General features: G+C 58.4%; 1 protein-coding gene across 1 annotated transcript; it reads right to left on the bottom strand.

Moving 5' to 3' along the window:
- Positions 1-1259: 1259 nt before the first annotated feature.
- Traf2 (TNF receptor associated factor 2) lies at positions 1260-22863 on the bottom strand. The gene is made up of 11 exons (XM_090330968.1): positions 22823-22863; positions 16445-16663; positions 15313-15391; positions 14644-14742; positions 9389-9550; positions 7758-7829; positions 6125-6199; positions 4848-5129; positions 4062-4239; positions 2036-2184; positions 1260-1628 (listed from the first exon to the last, which is right to left on the bottom strand). The coding sequence occupies exons 2-11, from the start codon at positions 16630-16632 to the stop codon at positions 1410-1412; spliced, it is 1503 nt and encodes a 500-aa protein (XP_090187094.1). The 5' UTR covers positions 16633-16663; positions 22823-22863; the 3' UTR covers positions 1260-1409.
- Positions 22864-23387: the final 524 nt, after the last annotated feature.

Below are 23387 nucleotides of genomic sequence, written 5' to 3'. Positions count from 1 at the left end.
GGAGCTCAAGCCCAATAAATTCCCAAACACAGAAACCCACTATATGGAAAATCAAAGTTTTAAAAGTGTTAACTGACCGTATCCTAACTTTAGAAATCTTTCTTCAACAGAGTTCACAAATACAGCCCAGTGCAAGCATCGAGGAGGAAAACAAACCCAAACCCAACATCCCTGTGGAAGACAGCAGAAGAGATCCAAAGTGAGCAGCAAACCCCGCAGACCCCAGCCACTCAGCAGTGCCGGCCAGCCCTAGGTAAAGCCCAGTACCGAGGCCAAAGAAAGCCACACCGGCCAGGCAAGGCTTGGTGCAGGGCACGTGGAGACGGCGAGAGGGAGCACCTCCTTCCAATGGCGGCCAGGAGGCAGGGAGACCTCAAGAATGTGACGATGTAGCTTCAGGAGGGAGAGGGGGAGGGGGAGAGACAGGGAGGGAGGGGTGGGGAGAGAGATGGGGAGAGGGAGAGAGGAGAGGTGGGGAGAGATATGGGGGGAGGGAGGGAGGATGGGGAGAGGGGGGAGAAAGAGGGAGGGGGAGAGAGATGGGGGAGAGTGGGGAAGTAGGGGGGAAGAGATGGGGAAGGGAGAGGGAGGGAGGGGGAGAGAGGGGGGGAGAGAGAGAGAGGAGGAGAGAAAGTCTCCCCTTGCAGTGTGCCTGAGCCCAGCACACAGGGCCAGCGAACAGTCAGTCACCTGCCCGCCACTCTGTGCGGGACGGCTGTGGTTCTGGTGGACACAGAGCCCCCCCCCACCATGTTTACACACAGGGGCGGCAGGAGGGCGCAGGCCCCGGGTGGACGGCCCGAGTGGGGCTCTCCTCTCAGGGGGCAGCCGTGGAGGAGGCCCGGCTTCTGCTGGCTCCTGAGCCACCCCAGGCGGCCTGCACACAGGCTCGGCAGGCCCTGCTTCTCCTGAGCTCGCGGCAGTGGGTCTGGGCCGGCCACCCATGGCTCTGCTCCCACAGGTGCCTAAGGAGCCGATGGGGACAGGACAGAGAGGTCCTGGGGTGCAGAAGGGCAGGAGCCTGGTGCATCCTGGGAGTTTCGGGACTTCTCCTCAGCCTGCCAGGGCCGCTCTGCCAGGGAGCACCTGGGTTCCAGCACCCTTCCACCTGGCCGCAGGCCGAGGCCCCCTGCAGACGAGGCCCGCTCCTTCCCAGCCCCCCCACGGGGGCGAGCGGAGCGCCACGCGGGCCCTCCCCACACGGGCAGCGGCGGCGGCCTGCCCTGTCCTCAGCCTGGCTCTCCTTGGGCCTTGCCGCTGAAGCAGCCCACGGTTCCTTCCTGTGGTAGAGAACCTGGGCGCGGCGGAGGCTCTCCCGGGCACCCGTGCCAGCCTGCAGCCTGCCCACTCTTGCGAAGCAGGGTCTTCCGGTACAGGCTCTCATGGAGCTGCTGTTTCTGGCAGGGGGGTCAGAGCCCTGTCAAGTCCACGATGGCTTTGATGAAGATGGCGTCATCACGTACGTACGAGTTCTTGGCCTCCAGCTTGGACACAGGGCAGAAGAGGGGACAGCCGCTGGCAATGTTCATGTCCCCGGCAGGCCGCTGGAAGGAGGACGAGGTCACGTCAGGTCTGAAGGCGTCGATCACATGCTCCCTGTTGTTCTGGTCCAGCAGCATCAGGGTCACCTGTGAGGAGGGGACGGAGGGGGCACCCCAGCGAGTCACCCTGGCTCTCACCTGGACAACCCGGGCGGATGGTCACAGGCCCCCAGGGGAGCCCAGCGGTCCACTGCCACCCCCCGCCCCCGCACAGGCTGCGGGGCTGCAGCTGGCCCGGTGTGAGGGGGGGCAGGGAAGGGGCTCCCTCCTCCCAGCCTGGTCTCGGGCACTCAGGTCCCTCAGCCGCAGTGGACGTGGGTTCAGCCCTCAGTAGCCGCCAGGGCCCTGCAGCTAGGGGCGGTTGGACGTAGACCCTCGCAGGGGTGTGTGGCAGCTGTCCCCATGGGTCACGTAATCAGCTGCGCACACACCTTCGGTGCTCAGGCCGCACAGAACAGACTGCACCACCCCTAGGACCTGTGGCGGCTCTCTACCTTCTGATTGAAGGGCCAGCGAAGAAGGGCGTCGTTGGGGCCTTTCATCACCACAAAGAAGAGAGAGAGGTGTGTACCCCGGCCCGTGCCGTCCCCGTTCAGATACACCCGCAGACACATCTTGTAGCCATACTTGCTGGTATAGAAGGCTGGGGAGAGACAGGGAAGAGTAAGGCAAGGAGGCCTGGGCCTGCCACGTGAGGTGGTGTGAGGACATCTACACCAGTCCTGACCACAGGAGGTGAGGTAGGAAGACCCCCTCTCCAGCCCTGATCCAGAGCCATCTCCTGGGGATCCCTGGGGTCAGTGCTCCCCAGGGCCCATCCTCAGAGCCACCCAAGTCTCTGGGACAAATGAATGAGCAGATAGCAGAGAGCGGCCAAGCACAGAGCTGACCGCCTGGCAGCCCCAGGGTGGGGCTCTCGAGATCCTCAGACAGACGGGAGGGCCAGGAGGCATGGCAGCGTGGTGAGAAGGGAGGTGAGGCGAGGTGGCACTGCAGCGTGGGGTCACAACGAGGGGAGGGGAGGTGACACCGCAACGTGGGGACACACTGAGAGGAGGTGATACCACAGCGTGGGGACACACTGAGAGGAGGTGACACCGCAGTGTGGGGACACACTGAGAGGAGGTGATACTACAGCGTGGGTACACACTGAGAGGAGGTGACAGTGCAGCATGGGGTCACACGGAGGGGAGGTGACACTGCAGTGTGGGGCACACTGAGAGGAGGTGACACCGCAGCGTGGGAACACACTGAGAGGAGGTGACACCGCAGCGTGGGGACACACTGAGAGGAGGTGATACCGCAGCGTGGGGACACACTGAGAGGAGGTGATACCGCAGCGTGGGGTTACACGGAGGGGAGGTGACACTGCAGCGTGGGGCACACTGAGAGGAGGTGACACCGCAGCGTGGGGACACACTGAGAGGAGGTGATACCACAGCGTGGGGACACACTGAGAGGAGGTGACACTGCAGCGTGGGGACACACTGAGAGGAGGTGATACCACAGCGTGGGGACACACTGAGAGGAGGTGACACTGCAGCGTGGGGACACACTGAGAGGAGGTGATACCACAGCGTGGGGACACACTGAGAGGAGGTGACAGTGCAGCGTGGGGTCACACGGAGGGGAGGTGACACTGCAGCGTGGGGACACACTGAGAGGAGGTGACAGTGCAGCGTGGGGACACACTGTGAGGAGGTGACACTGCAGCGTGGGGACACACTGAGAGGAGGTGACAGTGCAGCGTGGGGTCACACGGAGGGGAGGTGACACTGCAGCGTGGGGCACACTAAGAGGAGGTGACACCACAGCGTGGGGACACACTGAGAGGAGGTGACATCGCAGCGTGGGGACACACTGAGAGGAGGTGATACCACAGCGTGGGGACACACTGAGAGGGGGTGACACTGCAGCGTGGGGCACACTGAGAGGAGGTGACACCGCAGCGTGGGGACTTGCACAGTGGGGGAGGGACACCACACCACTGAGGCGCCCTGCACTCCTCCCTTCGGAGCCCGTCAAACTTGCTCAGCTCCTACAGCCTTAGAGCTGACATCTCACCAGGCACCAGGCTCTCGGCCTGCAATCCTGGCTACTTAGGAGACTGAGATCTGAGGATCACAGTTCAAAGCCAGCCTCGGTAGGAAGGGCCATGGGATCCTTTTCTCCAGTGAACCACCAGTAAACAGGAAGTGGTGCTGTGGCTCAGAGTGGTAGTGTGCTAGCTTTGAGCAACAAGAGCTCAGGGACAGTGCCCAGACCTGAGTTCAAGCCCCATGCCTGACTAAAAAAAGAAAACAAAAAGCGCTGGCACGTCAGAGCCATGGCTCTCTGTGCTGGCCACCACTCCGCTGTGTTCATCCGCCTCTGCTCCTCCCGGCCTGCCCCCTACCCGTTCCTTGTGCCCAGTGATGCCTGCCTGCGAGCCAGACGCTCTGCGCCTGCTATCAGTTGAGGTGCCCACCCTGGTCCGGCAGCCATTCCCCGTGGCCAGGGCAGTGGGAGCTCTGTAGGTACCTGGGGAGAAGATGGCGGGTGTACGGCCGGCTACGGCTTCCTGGCGCTTCCTGGCAAAGTCCGAGATCTTCCAGATGAAGACCCCATCGTAGGTGGATGCCTCCAACTCCAGGACCTTCTGCTCCAGGTCAGCCACGGCCAAGTCCTTAAGGCTGATGCTCCTCTCCAGCTGCTGGACCTGAGGGGAGAGGCAAGACCCCTGTCCCCTCACAGGAAGTGAGGGGGGAGACCACTGTCCCCTCACAGGAAGTGAGGGGGAGACCACTGTCCCCTCACAGGAAGTGAGGGGGAGACCACTGTCCCCTCACAGGAAGTGAAGGGGAGACCACTGTCCCCTCACAGGAAGTGAGGGAGAGACCCCTGTCCCCTCACAGGAAGTGAAGGGGGAGACCTCTGTCCCCTCACAGGAAGTGAAGGGGAGACCACTGTCCCCTCACAGGAAGTGAGGGGGAGACCACTGTCCCCTCACAGGAAGCTCGGGCCCACTCTGTGCTGTGGACCTGAGCCCTCGCCTCCCCTCTGGCCAGTCTCCAGAGGCGGGCTGCTTCCGTGGGCCCAGCTCCTTTACCCATGGGCCCCCAGGTGAGGCATGTGATGCTTGTCTGCACAGACCCAGGGGATGCATGCCCGGAGCCCCACAATGCCAGGCTCCCGTCAGAGCCCAGGCCAGCGAGGGGAAGGGCCAGCCCGGGCCTCCTGACCTAGGCCTCCGAGGCAGGGAGGACGTGCAGGCCTGCAGCGTGAGTGGGTGGCGTGGTGCGCCGTGCCCGCAGAGGTGGAAGGTACCTTGCTGGTGAGCGCTTCAATCTTGTCCTGGTCCAGCTGGTGCTGTCGGCTGCAGGCCTCCGTGGTCACAGCCACCCTCTCCACCTCCCGGTTCAGGACACAGACGATGTTCTCGAAGGTGGCTGTTTTCCGCTCCAGGGCCTGGCACCGCTGCAGCAGCTCTGGCCCCATCTGGCTGGGGGTGCCCAGGGGTGTCTGGGCCTCCAGAAGGGAGCCGAGCAGAAGGGCCAGGTGCTCACGAAGCTGCCGGGCCTCGTGCTCCCGCTGCTCCTCCACCTCCACCTGCAGACACAGGCAAGACACTGGCCACTGGTCCCACACAGCAAGGTGCAGGGGACAAGCACCCCCACGGTGCATGGCCAGACTCTGGTCCCAGACAGCACAGCTCTGGCCTGGGCAGCACTGCCCCAGGGGCCCTGCGACACTGGGGGCAAGGAGCACAGGGACACAGGAGCACAGGAGCACAGGGGCACAGGAGCACAGGGGCACAGGGACACAGGGACACAGGAGCACAGGGGCACAGGAGCACAGGGGCACAGGGGCACAGGGGCACAGGGGCACAGGGACACAGGAGCACAGGGACACAGGAGCACAGGAGCACAGGGGCACAGGGGCACAGGGGCACAGGGGCACAGGGGCACAGGGGCACAGGATCACAGGGGCACAGGGGCACAGGGGCACAGGGGCACAGGGGCACAGGGGCACAGGGGCACAGGGACACAGGGGCACAGGGGCACAGGGGCACAGGGGCACAGGGACACAGGGGCACAGGGGGACAGGGGCACAGGGACACAGGGGCACAGGGACACAGGGGCACAGGGACACAGGGGGACACAGCTACCTAGGCCTGTTATTCTGTCGACTTGACAGTCTTCAATCTACCACTGTCTAAAAGTCAACTAAATTTTTTAAATGAAGCCTGTACAACCTCGCTTCCTGATTTCTAGACTGTGTTGACACTGGGCAAAGACGCAGGGCCTGGCCCGCCAGCTCGGCTCTTCTGCTCACACACTCTACGCCTGAACCACATCTTCACTTCTGCCTTTTTAGTGGCTAACTAAAGGTCGGAGTCTCTCGGGGGCTGTCCTGCCTGGCTGGCTTCAAATCTGGACCCTCAGACCTGAGCCTCCTGAGTAGCTGGGATGACACGCGTGAGCCGCCAGCAGCCAGCTCAGGTCCGTGGACCTCTTCCTCTTCCCCGCGGGAGGCTGCCGGGCTGTGAAGAGTGGACACATGACGGGAGGAAGGAGGGCCACCCTGGCGGCCCCCGTACGTACCATCTCGGAGCAGCCCACAGTGTGGAATCTGCAGGGGACCAGGCACTTGCCACACGTCCTCACATGGTCCTGGAGCTGGCGGAGAAGACAGGGTGGTGAGGTAGGCACTGCCCAGTCCCTTCACCCTCCACACGGACCAGGGCAGAGTTCACACGGCAGACGCGGGCCTTGTGGAGAGAGGCTCGGGTAGGGTGGAACTGCTCACCCACCTGCAGACACTTTGAAGGTGAGTGCACACGCGCTTGCTGCCCACGCGGGCAGGAGGAGCCAGCTGAGGGCCTGGCTCAGGCTGACGAGGGCACACATGCCACAATGAAGGCACCCAGCCTATCACCTCTGCCTCATGGACATGTGGCCTGGCCCAAAGCCTGGCAGGTTGTCTCAGGTAAGAAGTTCATGAGCCAGGCCAGCCCAAGAAGAGGCAACCACCTGCCCGCACCCCAGGGTGGGCCACGGCCGCCTGGCAGACACCTGCCCACACCCCAGGGTGGGCCACGGCCGCCTGGCAGACACCTGCCCGCACCCCAGGGTATGCCACGGCCGCCTGGCAGACACCTGGAACCACAGAAGAGGCAGAGCACACACACAGGGCAGGAAGGAACGATGACAACAACCTTTCTGACCACTGGGGTGAGTGGGGGAGGCAGCCAGAGAAGCAAGTCCCCACTCTGGCCCTTTTCTCCTCCGCCCATCGGTCAAGGTCTCCCGAAGGCCAGGCCTCGTCTGTGAGACAGGCAGCGGGCAGCCCAGACTGGGAATGGGAATGGCCCCACACCGCAGACCAAACCCAGGAATGGTGGACAGTGCCGCCAGCACCAGAAAACCACCCCACCACCCCACTCCACAACAGAACGCGACCACCACACGCGAGTGCCCAGAGGGGGCCTGGCCAGGATGGATGCTCATCTCCAGTGAGCATGGACCAAAGTGGCCATCAAACAAGTGCACGGCGTGGACGTCAATCAGGCCGGCAGGCCGGCAGGCCGGCACACGCTGAAGGTGCACCCAGCTGTCAGCTGAGCCATCAGCAGCCTCCTCCTGACGCCAGGCCTGTCCAGCCTGGCCAGGTCGGCCTCTGCGTGCAGCCCCGCGTGGCTCCTCCAGGGGGCGCCCCAGCACCAGCGCTGCAGAGGCAGGCCCAGGCCAGCTCCATAGAACCACATCCACAAAGCTCAAGGTCAATACCAGAGTGCAGGGCTGGGGTCTGGCCTCGTGGTAGAGCGCTTGCCTAGCACACATGAAGCCCTGGATTCGATTCCTTGGTACTATATACACAGAAAGAGCCGGAAGTTGTTGTGGCTCAAGTGGTAGAGCTCTAGCCTTGAGGAAGCCCAAAGACACAACTCAGGCCCTGAGTTCAAGCCCAGGACTGGAGAAACAAAACAAAAAAACACCGAAGTGTCACGTAACCAGCATGTGGAGAGGGATGAGTTTAATTTTCAGGGCAGTCAGTCTTTCAGGTTAGGTGGAGTGTGGCCACACCACCAGACACACCACAGCCATCCTGTGACAGAAGGCGGGGGACCTCTGCCTCACTGTCCCTATGACCCCCTCGTACTAGGCAACAGATTCTCACCACCGCCGCCAGCAAGCCCTGCCCGCAGTCTCTGGAGGACATGAAGAGACGCCTTACCTCATCCCGAGAGATCCTCTTACTGCAGCCATCACAGGTCAGTGGGAACTTAGGGCAGATCTCATGATGTGCCTTAAAGAGATACAGTCAGACGCATCAGATAGGGTGCCAGCTCTGGGCCCAGGGCAGAGGGGGAACAGTGCTGGCACCCCCAGGTGGCTGGTACACTTGTGGTCCCTTCCAGCGCTCTCTGGGGAACACTGCAGCCTGCAGGCACCAGACTCAATGGCTTCCTCATCTGCCACCTACAGAAGAGCAGAGAAGGGAAGCGGGGCCAGTGGCTCACGCCTGTAACCCTTACTATTCAGGAGGCTGACATCTGAGGATCAAGGTTCAAAGCTAGCCTGAGACTCCTATCTCCAATAAACCATCAGAAAAACAGAAGTGGCTCAAAGTGGTAGAGCACTAGCCTTGAGCTGAAGAGCTCAGGGACAGTGCCCAGGCCCTGAGTTCAAACTTCATGACTGACCAAGGAAGAAGGAGAGGGAGGAGGAGGAGGAGGAAGAAAAGGAGGAGGAGGAGGAGGAGGAGGAGGAGGAGGAGGAGGAGGAGGGGAAGGAGGGATAGAGAAGGAAGAAGGAAGGAGGAGGAGAAGGAGAAGAAGAAGAGGAGGAGTGGTAGAGCTCTAGTTTTGAGAAAGTGCAAGGACAGTGCTTAGCCCTGAGTCCAAGCCCCAGGACTGGCAAAATAAATGAATAAAATAAAATAAAATAAAAACAACTTGTCTCCAGGAGGTGACCGTCTCAGGAACCTGGTGCAGGATGGAAAGCTGAGGGTGGTGATGACACAGTGAAATGCTGCGCCTTTACAACTCCACTGAGCTGTTCATGCACGCAGCAACGCCAAGTCCTCCTTTCTCACCCGTGGTCACACCAGCGTGTGTGTCGCAGTGCCATCCCTGCTGTCTGGAATGTGAACTTCTCTAAACTGTGTTTTTGGTGTTTCTTGGTGGTAGGGGGTTTGAACTTGGGGCCTCGCACTTTGCTAGACACGTGAGCTACCATTTCAGTCATACCCCAAATCATTTTTTCTTTTATTATTTCTCAGAAAGAGTCTCAAATATATTATCAGCAACCCCCACACTTCTGCTCCCCACGTGGCTGGAACGATAAGCATGCTCACTGCATGCACATTGGTTCAAACCTGCTTTTCTCTGGCTAGATGAAATCATGCTGACATTTTTGCCCTGGCTGGCCTCATCCTCTCAAGTAGCCAGCACAAAAGGCACGAGCCACTGTGCCCAAGGAATAAGGCTTTTTTGTCCCCCCCCAGTGCTGTCCTGGAGCTTTACTGCTCTAAACTAGCGTTCTACCACTTGAGCCACAGATCCACTTCTGGCTTTTGGTTAGTTAACTGGAGTTGAGTCTCCTGGACCTTCCTTCCTGGAATGGCTTCAAACTGTGGTTCCCAGACCTCAGCCTCCTGAGTAGCTGGAACTGCAGGGGTGAGCCGCCACGCCCGGCGTGACTTCACGTGGTGTAAGTCTAGTTCCCCTCGCGGTTGGTTCTGGGAGGGCAGGGGCAGTGGGGACAGGGGGCAGGGGTGAAGGCGCCAGGCGGCGCTCATGGCAGGCAGCAACCCCCCGGCCAGTGCCATCGTGCAGCTCCACCACCCAAACGCCCGCTGCGTACCTCCAAGTCCGTGTGCCGGCAGGAGGCCTGGCAGTGCGGGCAGCTCAGGCGCCTCTCAGGGCACTCCTCCTCAGCATGGTGCTCTTTCTCACTGAGGCGGACCAGGCCTTTGCACGCGGGGCACTCAGTCCACAGGAACGGGCAAAGTCCTTCATGGCAGCTCTGGCAGCAAAAGGAGGAGGCATCTGCAGTGCACTTGCAGAAGCTACGCGCAGACAAAATCTGAGGCTCCTGCCGCCTACAGGGCAGACTGCTCTGCAGGGACAGACCGGAGGGTGGCACACGGGTAGATGTGTCCCCTCTTCTTATGTCAACAGTGACTCTGGCGGCCCCCGAGGCCTTCCAGCCCCAACCACAGGGGGGGAGGTACAGAAACCAACACAGCAAGACAGAGAAGTGCAGCCCGCACGGTGGCTCATGCCTGTTATCCTCGCTGTTCAGGAGGCTGCGATCTGAGGACCGAGGTTCAAAGCCAGTCCAGGCACTAAAGTCTGTGAGACTCTTTTTTTTTTTTTTTTGCCAGTCCTGGGCTTGAGCTCAGGGCCTGAGCACTGTCTTGGACTTTCTCAAGGGCTAGAGCTCTACCACTTGAGCCTCAGCACCACTTCCGGCATGTTTTGTATGTATGTGGTACCAAGGAATCGAATCCGGGTCTTTGTGCATGCTAGGCAAGCACTTTAACCACTAGGCCAAACTCCCAGCCCCGTCTGTGAGACTCATCTCCAATTAACAAACCAGAACACTGGAAGTGGAGCTGTGGCTCAGGGTAGGGTGGTGGCCTTGAGCTGAAGAGCTCAGGGACAGCACCTAAGCCCCATGACCGACAACAACAAAAACCAACTAAGAAAAAAGAGAGAACGTGAAGGCGGGCAGGGGAGAGTGGCTGCTCGAGGGATGCGGTGCTGAAGGGGCCTCGCGTAGAGCCCAGGAAGCCCTACCCTCCTGCAGGCCCGCACACTCAGCCCAGTGCAGCCCCACCATCCCACCACACAACAGTCCCTCTCCACATGGAAACTACCCCCGCCCCCCTGTTCACAGCAGTCCTGCAGCCCCTAGAATCTGCCATCCCATCAGCTCCTGCATGTACAAAGGGGCCTGGCTCAACTCAGCAGTGCAGGGTGTCTCTGAGGCAGGAGCAAAGGAATGCTAAAGGACACAAGCTGGGGGGGAGCAGGGCAGGAAGGTCCACCTGCAGAGCCCTTCTGGGTGTCTCAGAGACCCCAGGAGGACCGGTGCTGCAGTTCAGGAATTCCTGGACTAGAGGGAAAAAGTGCAGAGGGGAAGGTGAAGAGGGTCCTTACTCAGGGGCAGGAGAGGTGGGTGACCAGATGAGGCAAGAAGCCCGCCAGTGCTCTGCCGCCGTGCAGGCTCTGCGGCATACAGGCTGCAGGCTGTAGCCCTGCTTCCATGCTGGAAGGCACAGGAGCTGCAACAACCATACCACTAACAGGTCCAAGGGCTGGTCCCAGGGCTTACTTGTGCCATAACACTTCAGGAAACATAAAAACTGAAGCACAAGGGCCTAGTGGTAGAGTGCTCACCTAGCATGCTCAAGCCCTGGGTTCGATTCCCCAGTACCACATACTCAGAAAAAGCCAGAAGTGGTGCTGTGGCTAAGGTGGCAGTGCACTAGCCTTGAGCAAAAAGTGTACTAGGACAGTGGCCCAGCCCTCAGTTCAAGGCCCAGGACTGGAAAAACAAAAACAAAAACCCCACAATAGCTAATTAGAAAAGTATTCTCTAAGAAGTGGCACTGTGACTCAAAGTGGTATATCACTAGCTTTGAGCAAAAGTGCTCAGGAACAGTGCTCTGGCTCTGAGTTCAAGCTCCACAACTGATAAAAAAAAAAAAGTATTCTTTACGACTTTATAAGCAGGGGGCTGAGAATGTAGCTTAGTTGTAGAGTGCTTGCCAAGCACCCATGAAGCCCTGGGCTCCATTCCTCAGTAACATATACACAGAATAGGCCAGAAGTGGCACTGTGGCTCAAGTGGTAGAGTGCTTAGCCTTGAACAAAAGAGGCCAGGGACAGTGCCTGAGTTCAAGCCCCAAGATAGATCAAAACAAACAAACAAACAAATGAACAAAAACTCCAGACTTTACCAGTACTCAAGGCTTGCTGGGCATACAATATATATAGATAATATATATATAGATAATATATATATTATATATATCCATAGGCAAATGATATGACAGCTTGTATTTGCCTTAAAGTAATCCAGATATCTAAAATCCCAGATGAACTCAAGGTACTAGGTATACTTGCATTGCCACATTCAGGCAACAAAATTCAGTTACCCTTGGAGCTCTAGCACAAACAATTCAACTAGAATTGAAATGTAACATTTTAAGCAAACACATTTGTTACAAGGTTGAATCTCCCAAGAACATTGGCTGTAATTCCCTGGTAGCTCCCTGCTTCCCTGCTTCCCTGCTTCCCTGCTCCCCTGCTCCCCTGCTCCCCTGCTCCCAGGCAGAAGCCTGGAATGCCTTTGGCACCCACCCTCGCCCACTCAGCCCTACAGCCCAAGGAATCAACCACAGAACCTGTTTTACTAGAGAATCTTTACTGGTCATCTAGAGACAGTCTAGATCAACTGGGGCTTTAAAATGAGTCTACTCTTGGGTTGGGCATGTGGCTTAGTGGTAGAATATTTGTTTAGCATGCACGAAGCCGTGGGTTCCATTCCTCAGTAGCACATAAACAGAAAAGGCCAGAAGAGGAGCTGTGGCACAAGTGGTAGAAAATTAGCCTTGAGCCCAGAGAGGCTCAGGGACAGAGCCTAATAACCTAGAATTCAAACCCCAGGACCAGCAAAAGGAAAAAAAAGATTCTATTTTTTCTGGGTGATAACAGCTCAGGAGACTGAGATCTTAGGACCATGGTTCAAAGGCAGAGAAGTCTGTAAGACTCTTATTTTCAATTAATCACCAGAAGAGCTGAAAGTATGCTGTGGCTCAAGTGGTAGAGCACTAGCTTTGAGCACAAATGCTCAGAGACAGCTCCTAGGCTCCGAGTTCAAGCCTCAGAACCAGCATTAATAAAAGGAAGGAAGGAAGGAAGGAAGGCAGGCAGGCTGGCAGGCAGGCTGGTTATTATCACAAAGGACAAATAAAACCTTTTTTTTCAAACTTTTCAGTTTAAATGTGAAGTCAAAAACCCTTTGGCCTCAGGATTGGTTTTCACAGAAGCAGCCCAAGAATAAACAAACAAATGTGGTCACAGCAACAGGAGGAGGGCAGGAGCTTTGCAGGGCCGTCTGTCCTGGCTGGAGCCGCTCACCTCCAGCCATGGCTTCAGCAGTAGAATCAGGTCACAGCAGCAGCAGCAGCAGCAGCCCCTCCCACGTGACTCTTCTCAGGGACTTTCCAGATCTCTCAAAGGGCGCAGCCAGGGACTTTCCACTCTGCATGCCGGGAGCATGGCCTGGCTACAGTCCCTGGCCCTCGGCCAGAGGCCCACACAGCCACTGACCTCAAGTACCACAGCCGTCAGGAGGAAGACCCCAGAGGAATCCAGGCTGATGTGGTCCCCGTCCCAGCAGGCCCTACGATGCCCCCACTCCCTACACCCACGATGTCCCCTGCACCTGCCCGGGAGAGCACTCATCACTTCTCCCGGGGAAGGTGTCGCTCCCCCGTCCCAGGCAGAGCCTGCTCTGGAGCTGCTCAGGCAGAGCCTGAGACTGCAAAGCAGTCCAGACAGAGGAAGCATGGCCAGCCACGCACACAAGACGGGGAGTTCCGAATCCCAATTCCCAGTGTCTGCTCCACGGGGCGTCCCTGGGGTCTGCTGGGCACAAAGGCATCTGTCCCCATGGGCCTGGCCTAGGACCTCCTGGAGGCATGGAAAGCAGGTTCTAAGCACACAGCCTCAGCATGTGGGGCTGCATGGGGTGGCATCTGGGTCCCTCCCCACTTCCAGATCCCAACTCATGACTCGGCACCCGCTAACCCCAGCCCCCAGCCGGCCCCATTGCACCGCCTGTCTACAGAGCTGAGGACCTTCTGTGACAGGCTTACTGACACACATGACATCACCAAGGGCCATCCCAACTGCAGCCCGTCAGATCTCCCCTCCTGCCATGTGCATGGACCAGGAAGGGAGGGAGGTTTCCACCTTTAGGCCACTGAACAGTGCTGCTTTCTGCAGACGTGTCTGTGCAAGCATCTGTTTAAGGCATCACATGTGTAAGGGGCAAGCAGTGTGGTCTAGTGGTACAGTGCTTGCCTAGCATGCATGAAGACCCGGGTTCAATTCCTCAGTACCACATATACAGAAAAAGCCAGAAGAGGAGCTGAGGCTCAAGTAGTAGAGCTCTAGCCTTGAGAAAGTCCAAGGACAGTGCTCAGGCCCTGAGCTCAAGCCCCAAGATTGGCAAAAAATTTTAAAAAAAAGAAAGAAAAGAAATCACATGTACGTGCCTGTGTGCGTGCATGCGCGCGCGCGTGTGTGTGTGTGTGTGTGTGTGTATGTGCGCGCGCGTGCCAGTCCTAGGGCTTGAACTTAGGGCCTGACCACCTGTCCCTGAGCTTCTTTTGCTTAAAGCTAGCGTTTTATCACTTGAGCCACAGCTCCACTCCTGGCATTCTGGTCGTTTAATGAAGATTCATCTCTCACACTCTTCTGGCCCAAACTGGCAGCGAACTGTGATTCTCAGATCTCAGCAGCGCTAGGATTAGAGGTGTGGACCCCAGTACACAGCAATGAATGAATCAGCTCTCAGAAGGTCATTTGTTGAGATGAGCAGAGAAAATGCCTTGATGGACTGGAGGAGGCTGGGCCAGCCGCTCGGCCTCGAGGCCCAGGGTCCGTCGCAGATGTCGAAAGGCGACATCCCCAATACTCCAGCACAGGACCCAGGTCAGCTCAGCCACCTCTGTCACTGGCCACAGACAAATGTACAGTGCCCAGTGTCAACACAGTTCACAGTAAGAACCCCCTGTGGACACGGATCCAACAGAAAAATGCTGCCAAGTCTGGAAGGTGCCCTTTCAGTGCTGCTAGACACCTGCTGCTGATGTGCGTAGCACCCCTGGGGACAGCCCCTCCCATCTGCGTCACACCCCTGAGTGACCAGAACACTGAGGCACAGCGAGGGGACAGGGCGGGCTCTGAGATGAGTCCTCTACCCCACTATCCGCACCGCTCCTCCTCTTCTACCCAGAGCAGACAGACCTGGGTTAGAACTGCCGATGTCGGCAGGCTGAGGAGTGAGCGCACCGTGCCAGGGCTGACCCTCATCTTTACCTCGTACTCCTTCAGGGTCCCCTTCCAGGTGCACCCATCGTTGGGACAGATGGCTGGCAGGCCCTCGACCTCCCTGCGGGCAGCATTGTCTGGAAAGGCCTGGAAAGGAGGGTGCTTGTGTTACGCCACCTCCAGAGCCCCACCACGCACGAGCGCAGGCTTCAACTGAACCCCCCCACCACCACCACCACGGCAGGCTTCAACCGGAACATCCCACCACCATGGCAGGCTGAGAAGCACAGGAAGACTCTGGACCGCCCCGCCTGCACCCTGACCCCTCAACACCACATCCGCTCTGGGATGGTTTCTGTAAACCTAAACATTCAGGTTTGCTCAAAGTCAGTGTCTACAATAGTCACAGGGCTGCCAAGAGGCAGTTTCTAGCTTTACCAGTGTTGACAAAAACTTCAAAGCACCAGGGACGTGGTGGCTCACGCCTGTCATCCTAGACCAGGAGGCTGAGGTCTGAGGATCAAGGTTAAAGCCAGCCAGGGCACAAAGGAACCTGAGCCTCTTACCTCCAATGAACCTCTAGAAAACAGGAAGTGGGGTTTGGCTGGAGGGTAGGATGGTAGCCTTGAGCTGAAGAGCACCCAGGCCAAGTTCAAGTCCCATGACCCACCAGAAACAATCCCAAGACTTCAAAGCATTTTCTGTGCATTCACTCACCGAACTGCTTTCTAGAGTGGAAATGCCTTCTTCATATATGCCCTCGTGGACACAAGCAGCGCAGTTCTGAGGTCCAGAGCTAGTGGAACAGAGGAAAAACAAAATCCCACTGCAAAATCTGCTACAAAGCAAAATGACTGACCCACTGAGTCCACAACCCAACTCCACACCATCTTTAGTAAAACCATCAAGCAGATGTTGATTGCACAATATCTGAATGCTTTCAAATGGACAAGAATATTCAAATACTGAGGGCCGGGAGTGTGGCCTAGTGGTAGAGTGCTTGCCTAGCATGCACAAAGACCTGGGTTCGATTCCTCAGTACCACATACATAGAAAAAAGCTGGAAGTGGTGCTGAGGCTCAAGTGGTAGAGCTCTAGCCTTGAGAAAGTCCAAGGACAGTGCTCAGGCCCTGAGCTCAAGCCCAGGACTGGTAAGTAAGTAAATAAATAAATAAAATACTGAATACTATTTGGGGGAGGAAGCCTGAATTCTCAAAATCCAAGCCATTCTTTCTTCTTTATCTCGGCTAAGGAGTGAACATGGCCTCACTTATGCCAAGCAAATATTCTGTGACTGAGCTCCCTCCCTGCCTTCTAACGGGGGACAAGGTGCTTCTTCCCCGAGAAGTGCTCCAGAAATGCTGGACAGGCGTGCCTGTCCCCAGGAGGCCCTGCTGACAGTGGGCAGGCCACTCACCCTCTGTGACCATGGCACAGTCCGTGCTCACGGAGCAGAGCTGTGCAGGAGGCTCACCTGCCAGTTATGCAGCCTGAGGAGCCTCACGTCTCTTCCCACCGTACATTCAAAAGCAGCTTTTCCATTATCTAGCTATCTATCTTTCTTTTGTTTTTTTCTGGTCGGTTGTGGGGCTTGAACTTGGGCCTGGGTGATGTCCCTAAGCTCTTCAGCTCGAGGCTGGCTATACCCTCCCCCTTGAGCCCCCGGATCGTCGGATCTCAGCCTGCTGAGGAGCTAGGGTGACCGGGTGAGCCCGGCACCCGGCCCACCCCCGTCAGCTCACACTCTTGGTGTGTGTAGGCCTCTGGAATCCAGGGAGGCGCTGTACTGGAGCCACCCCGATGGGAGGCCCCTCTCGAGGCCCCGCCCCCAGGCGGCGCCCATGCCCACCTGAGGATGCTGCTGAGGCAGAAGGAGCAGTAGCGGTGGCCACACTGGGCCTGGAAGGGCCTCCGCAGCACATTTCTGCAGGCTGAGCACAGGTACTTGGCCTCTAGCTTGGTCCCGAGGAGGGTCTTGGAGAAGCCTGGCTGCAGCCCGTCTAAGGAGCCAGGAGGGGTCACGCTGGCTGCGGCCATGAGCGGCACAGCCCCACCACGCCACGAAGCCCTGAGGAAGAGCACAGATCCTATCACATCTCCACTCAGGAGCAGCCTCCGCCAGCGGGCGATGAGGGGGGCCTGGCCACCAGTGACCTACAGCTGAGGACCTGCCTCAGACAGGCACACTAGTCCAGTGGCCTGCTGTACATGGGGGCGGGGGGAGGCACGGCAGGCACTGGTTCACCACCACCATCAGGCTCTCCGAGGCGGCACTCACTGGCTGGGAACCCCTCCCGCCAAGACCCCAGGCCCACGGTCCCTGCAGTAAGCACTCTGGGGACTGGGTGGTTGCTAAAACACAGCCTTGGAAGCTGGCAAGGAAGAAGCCCCGCCTCCCCGTTCCTCCCCTTCCTCCTAAAGAGCGCCTCGGGATGGCCACGCCTGGAGGAGACCCAGCCAGCACAGCTTTGACCTGAACTCCCTCCTGGCGCTCATCTTCCCGAACGAGGCACAGAGCCTGCAGAGCCACGCTGCGTGCTGGCCCCAGCCCAGAACCTGCCATCCCACCAGCAACGCCAGCAGGCAGCAAGGCCGCCTCTACCCTTCCCATCCTGCCCTTTCTCCACAAACTGTGGCTCTTCCTCAGTCCGGCTCCCTCCTTGCCCTCCAGCATTGACCAGGCTCCTCTCCACTTTCAAGGGGGGAAGACTTGTGGCAGGGGAGAGAGGAAGCACGCCCTAGTGGACGAGGCCCTCTCCTCAAAGACGCTCATCCTGTCTCAGAGCCTCTACCAGGCCTCAGAACGCCACAACTCACCAGCTGTAATCCTACCAAGGACTGCGGTTCAAAGCCAGCCTGGGCAGAACCGACCTTGAGATTCTGTGTGGAGCTGTGGCCCAAAGGGTAGAACACTACCCTTGAGCAAAAAAGTCCAGGGACAGCACCAAACTGGCACCAAAAAAAAGAAGAAAAGAAGAAATACAGCCCCTCTACAGGAGCCGCCCGTCTCCATGACACCACCTGGACTCTGCCTGGGCACTCAGCTCCCTCCCCCAGGATCCCAGCACTCCTAGCTCAAGTCAGGTGAGAGCCTGTGTGCTGGGTTCACGCGGGCTGGAGGGGGAGGATACGAGCTCCCACCGCTACCCTGCCCACACTGCTGTCCTCCCAAGGCTCAGGTCACCAGTGCCCTCACCGGCCAGCCATCAGAGTCCAGGCAGCAGGCTGCAATAACAGTGCAGTGAAGCCGGACGTGGCACCAAGGTGCGTGGCCCAGGACTGTGTGCCTGAGGAAGCCAGGCCTCTCATGGCAGGCCACGACTGCCAAGCGTGGAGCCAGGGAGCCTGGTGCTGTCTCTCCCTGGTGGGCTTCCCCACCACGGGGCACCTCCAACTCAGGAGGCTGTGAGTATTCCTCCCAAACAGCCAGTCTTCGTGCCAGCAGCATCCTCTCTTTTGCTACCCCGCTCCCCACCCCCCCACTCTCCTCCGTAGCCACACAAAACAGGCCCCTCACCCAGAGTCCAGCCACGTTCAGAAAGAAGCCAGCGGAGGGCCCCCCAGTGCTGCCCTCTGCCCCAAATACCACAGCCCCCACCCACATGTGCTTGCCCCAGGTGCCAGCTGCCCTGGTGGGCACTGAGAAACCTCAGGCACCCAAGGACATGTCTGGACATAACAATGGCTATCTGACTTCTGAGGGGTCCCTTGTGGGGCGTATCAACGTGATTACAGGGGTTTGTACAGTTCTTTGTGCTCAGGCAACCATCGCTGCTGCTGGTTATGCACTGAGCAAATGCTTGTGGATATCCAGCACCAGGCTGGTTTCTTGGGGTACTGAGTTAGGGACAGCCTCACTGAGACAAACTCCAACAGCTTTCAGAAAGCTCCTTATCAAACTCCTGCAGGGTCCACAGGTCTCAAACACAGGGGTAGGTGGGTAGCAACCAGAAGGAGGGGCTAGCTTAGCTGGTGGGTGAAAGAGACAGAACATGATCTACAACTATTAAAATGGAACAACTGAGCCAGGCACCAGTGCCCCACACCTGTAATCCTAGCTACTCAGGAGGCTGGGATCTGAGGATTGGGGTTCAAAGCCAGCCCAGGCACTAAAGTCTGTGAGACTCTTATCTCCAACTAATCAGCAGAAAACCAGAAGTGGCCATGTGGCTTAAAGTGGTAGAGTGTTAGCCTTGAACTGAAGAGCTCAGGGACAAGGCCCAGGCCTAGAGTTCAAGCCCCAAAACCAACAAAAAGAAAAAAAAAAAAGAAAGGAAGGAAAGGAAGGAAGGAAGGAAGGAAGGAAGGAAGGAGTGAATTAATTCATCCAGAAGTTTTGGAGAGAAGCACCCACCAGAGGACCCCTGCACAGGAAGGCCCTCACCCTGGAGAGCTGAGGTGTGTGCAGGCCCCTGCCAGGGCACTCCCCGGGGAGGCGGCCCTCACCCTGGAGAGCTGAGGTGTGTGCAGGCCCCCCGCCAGGGCACTCCCCGGGGAGGCGGCTCTCTGCAGCCCACCTGGAAATGCGGTGTCCAGGCCTGGCGTCACAACTCCAGAGGAGGACCTACACAGGAGTCCCTGCCTGGACAAGGGCAGCTCTCCATGTCAGAGGCTGCCGGGCTGTCCTCCCCTCATCATAGCCCGCCCGCGGCCATTTCTCAATCTCAGGGCACAGCACCCCAGCAGCCCCACACCTTGGCCTACGGCCTGTCTTCTGAGCGCCTCACAGAGGGGACGCTGTGGTCTCCATGTGCCTGGAATCTCAGCTAGCACTCAGCAATGCTAACCTGGGGGGCCAAGGCAGGAGCGTGCTCCTGAAAGCACCCCATCCAGAGTTTGGCATGACACCAAGCGTGCATATGTAAACTGAACTGGAACAAAGGGTAGCGAGCTAAGCTTCCTCGGCAGTGCTCTGGGCTGTGTTTTCTCCTGGCTAGTAGCTATGAAGTTGATTTTTTGAACCCATTAGTGGCTTAAAAACACTACCCTAAGGTGGGAATGTGGCTTAGTGGTAGAGTGCTCGCCTCGCATGCACGAAGCTGGACTTGATTCCTCAGTACAACATAAAACAGAAAAAGATGGAAGTGGCTCTGTGGCTCAGTGGTACAGCTCTAGCCTTGAGCAAAAGAATCTCAGGGGCAGTGCCTGGGTCCTCAGTTCCAGCCCCAGAACTGGCAAAACAAACAAACAAGCGCTACCCTGAGGCTGGATGCCAGTGCCAAAGGCCCACAGTTCCTTCCTAGCCACACAGGGGATGAGGTCTGACAGTGGTTGGAACTTGCTGGGTAGGAAAGTCCTTAAGACTCTAACTACGCAGAAAAAGCCCAATCACCCTGGACCCATGTTGCATTCCTCACAATCCCCATCAGAACCAAGGCCCAAATCTGGTTCTGCAAGTACATGCGAGGTGAGGTGGCCGTGGAAGGCTGGGGTCCGTCGGCACGATGGTTATCTCACTCCAGTCACAGAGTCACAGCCAGCCTTTTGAGAATTCTAAAAGGAACTTCCTTGGGAACACTCAGGAATTTGGATTGAAAGCCTCTCCTAGGGACCAGCAAAGCTGGGGCATGAAGCTGGCCTTCCTCCTACTCACTGCAAGGACCAGGGCCTTTTCAGGCCCCTGCTAGGCAGGCATGCTGAGAAGGGAGAAGTAGCCCCTACAATGCCCTTGCCCTTGTCTGGGAGGCGATGAGACCAGGCAGCCTGACCCGGGAAGCCGGCAGAGGCAGAGGCCTGGAGAAGCAGACAACAGGAAGGGCAAAAGAACCAGTAAGTGGAGGTCCCCTGACTCCATGAGCCTCCCCCAGGGGGACTGCTCAGACTGCTCCTGAGACCAGTCAGCTGGCTGCCCACAAAGCCTGATGAACACTCCCTAGACTCTTCTTGTTTAAAACCCAACCAACAGTGCATGCTGTGATATGTAAACTACACAGCAATAAGGCTATTTTTAAAAAAGATTCAAAGTCAGGTGCCAGTAGCTTATGCCTATAATCCTAGCTACTCGGGAGGCTGAGATGTGAAGATTGCTGTCTGAAAGTCGGCCAGACAGGAAAATCCATGAGATTATTTCCAATTAGCCACCAAAAAGACAAAAGTAGAGCTGTAGCTCAAGGGATAGGGCACCCACCAGCCTTGAGTGAAAAAGCTAAGGGAAAGCTTCCAAGCCCTGAATTCAAGCCCTAGTATAGGGCACACACGGGCACACGCACATATTCAAACCATTTTGGACTGGTTGGAATCTTGACCTAAGAAGTAACTTAAGCTGGGCCCCAGTGGCTCACACCTCAAATCCTAGCTACTCAAGAGGCTGATATCTGAGGACCACAGTTCAAAGCAGTCCAGGCAGCAAAGTCTGTGGACTCATACCTCCACTAAACTATCAAAAAGCTGGAACTGGAGTGGTGGCTCAAGTGGCAGAGCATTAGCCTTGAGCAAAAGAGACCAGGGACAATGCCCAGAACCTGAGTTCAAGCTCCAGGACTAGCATACAAATGCATACATATTCTCTCTCTCTCTCTCTCTCTCTCACACACACACACACACACACACACACACACACACGTGCATGCACATGCATGCACACGCAGACAGTAACTCGGATCACTAAATACCACAGTGGGGCCAGGAGTTTGGCCTAGTGGTAGCGTGCTTGCCTAACATGCATGAAATCCTGGATTCGATTCCTCAGTACCAACATACATAGAAAAAAGCTAGAAGTGGTGCTGAGACTCAAGTGGTAGAGCTCTGGCCTTGAGAAAGTCCAAGGAGAGTGCTCAGGCCCTGAGCTCAAGCCCAGAACTGGGGGGGGGGGGCGGGGAAAGCCAGGCACGGTGGCTCACACCTGTAATCCTAGCTACTCAGGAGGCTGAGATATGAGGATCAAGGTTCAAAGCCAGTCTGGGCACAAAAAGACCTGAGACTCTTTATCTCCAATTAACCTCTAGAAAGTGGAAAGGTAGGGTGGTAACCTTGAGCTGAAAAGCTCAGGGACAGCATCCAGGCCAAGTTCAAGCCCCATGACCCACAAAAAAGAAAGGCAAAGAAAGAAAAGTATCTTTCTGCTGAAATGTGGCTCTTAAACATGGACAAGGGGCCACATGTCAGAGCCAGTATGAACTCTGGGGACTTTGAGAGCCAGGGACAGGTGACTTCCGGCTAGCAAACTGCATATTTAAATCAACAGTGATTTTGCCCTTGTTTAAGGGACCAAATATATTTGGAGTCCATGGCCCCGGCTGCGGGGGCCATTGTCCTGGCAGTCTGAGCACCCCCTCCTCTGTCTGTGCACCAACAACCACCCGGGGCTTCCACCTTCATCTCGAGCACGCCCAGGTGCAGGGAGACTCGCTCCTGGAGGACTGATCTTGGACATTTAAGCAGGAGGGGCTGGAGAACAGGAAGACAGGAAGGAAAGTGTGCAGATGGGGCAGACGGGGCGGCCAGGCTCCCAGCAGGGTCCTGCAGGTGGAGGAGACCAAGTCTACAGCTCCCGATGAGCCAGCGGGGCAGGGAGATAACTGAGAGCAATCCCAGGGTTGGGGTTAGGAGAGGTCCACACTGGGGGGTTGGCAGAGGCCTGAGATGTCCGGGTTCACAACAGGGAGGGGTGGCAGAGCTCAGGCAGGAGGCAAGAGGCAGGGGTCAGGGAGCGGGCATGGGGCAAGGAGCAGGGAGCGCTGGACATGCAGGGAGGCTGCTGGGCACAGGCAGGGGTAGGGGGCAGGAGGCAGAGGCAGGGGGCAGGCAGGGCATCGTCCGGGCACAGCCAGGAGGCAGGACGCAGGAGGCAGGGGGCAGGGGGCAGGGGGCACGGGGCAGGGGGCAATGGGCAGGGGGCAGGGGGCGGGCAGGGCGCCAGTAGGGCGCAGGCAGGGCCCGGGGCCCCGGCCGGCCCCGCCCGCCCTGGGTCTCCGCACGCAACTCCGAGGCCGTCATCCCTGAGAGGAGACCCGAGGCCACGGGACCCCGGCCGTGGACCCCCACGCGGCGACCCCGGGCGTGGCCTCGGGCCGAGCGAGCCCGGAGCCACCGCCGGCCGCCGGCGTCGCGAACTTTCCCGCCCCCCCTTCAGTTTCCGGCTCCACGGCCCTGAGAAATCCCCACCGACGGCGGCTGCCCCGGGCCCGCCCGCCCCGCGCCGGGGCCTTGACTCCGCTCCCGAGCGCGGCCCGAACCCGCGCGGGACGCAGCCCGACCCCGACCCGCACCCGAACCCGCGCCGCCTCACCCAACGGTCTCCGCGCGCCCGGAACTCAGCTCCGTCCGGCCGCCGCCCCCGCCGCCTCCACCCCGCCCGAGCCCGCCTGACAGACGGACGCCGCAGCCTATCAGGAGAGCGCAGGGAGCGCAGAGAGTGCCAATTGGACAGCTCCTCCTCGCTTTGGCCCCGCCCCTCATGGACGGACTCCAGAGCCTATCAGGAGCGAGCAGGGAGCCGCAGCGCGCGCCGATTGGCCGGCACTGCCGCGGCGTGGTACTCGGGCCTGCCGGGGCCGGCGTGCAGGTGGGGGCCGGCGTGGGCCGCGCCGCCCGGGTTTGCCGGGATCTTCCCGGTGATTTTTTTGTTGCCCGAGTTTTCTCACCCAGCGAGACCTCTGCGCCCACAGAAATGGAGGGACAAAGGGTGAACAGGTGCGGCGTGGGAAGAGAGCTGCGGGCCCCGCGGGCGCGGGAGGGCGGGAAGGAAACGCACCCCGCCCGCCGCAGGCACCTTTAGGTGCTCGTCTCCCCCTCCCTCCCCCTCTCCTCTCCCTCTCCCCTCTCTCTCTCCCTCTGTCTGGGGACTTGAACTT

The sequence above is a fragment of the Megascapheus bottae genome, chromosome 3 (assembly GCF_031878675.1).
Source record: "Megascapheus bottae isolate mThoBot1 chromosome 3, mThoBot2.hap1, whole genome shotgun sequence".
NCBI classification, from domain to species: Eukaryota; Metazoa; Chordata; class Mammalia; order Rodentia; family Geomyidae; genus Megascapheus; species Megascapheus bottae.
This window is presented reverse-complemented; position numbering and strand designations above follow the sequence as displayed.

What these genes read in the sequence shown, in the direction of transcription:
- Traf2 (XM_090330968.1), bottom strand. Translation starts at nt 16,632, where the DNA reads ATGGCCGCAGCCAGCGTGACCCCTCCTGGCTCCTTAGACGGGCTGCAG. An exon ending in TGCCTCAGCAGCATCCTCAG is followed by an intron (nt 15,392 to 16,444) that starts GTGGGCATGGGC and finishes CTGTTCCACTAG; the next exon opens with CTCTGGACCTCAGAACTGCG. An exon ending in TTGAAGCGCTCACCAGCAAG is followed by an intron (nt 4,240 to 4,847) that starts GTACCTTCCACC and finishes CTCTCCCCTCAG; the next exon opens with GTCCAGCAGCTGGAGAGGAG.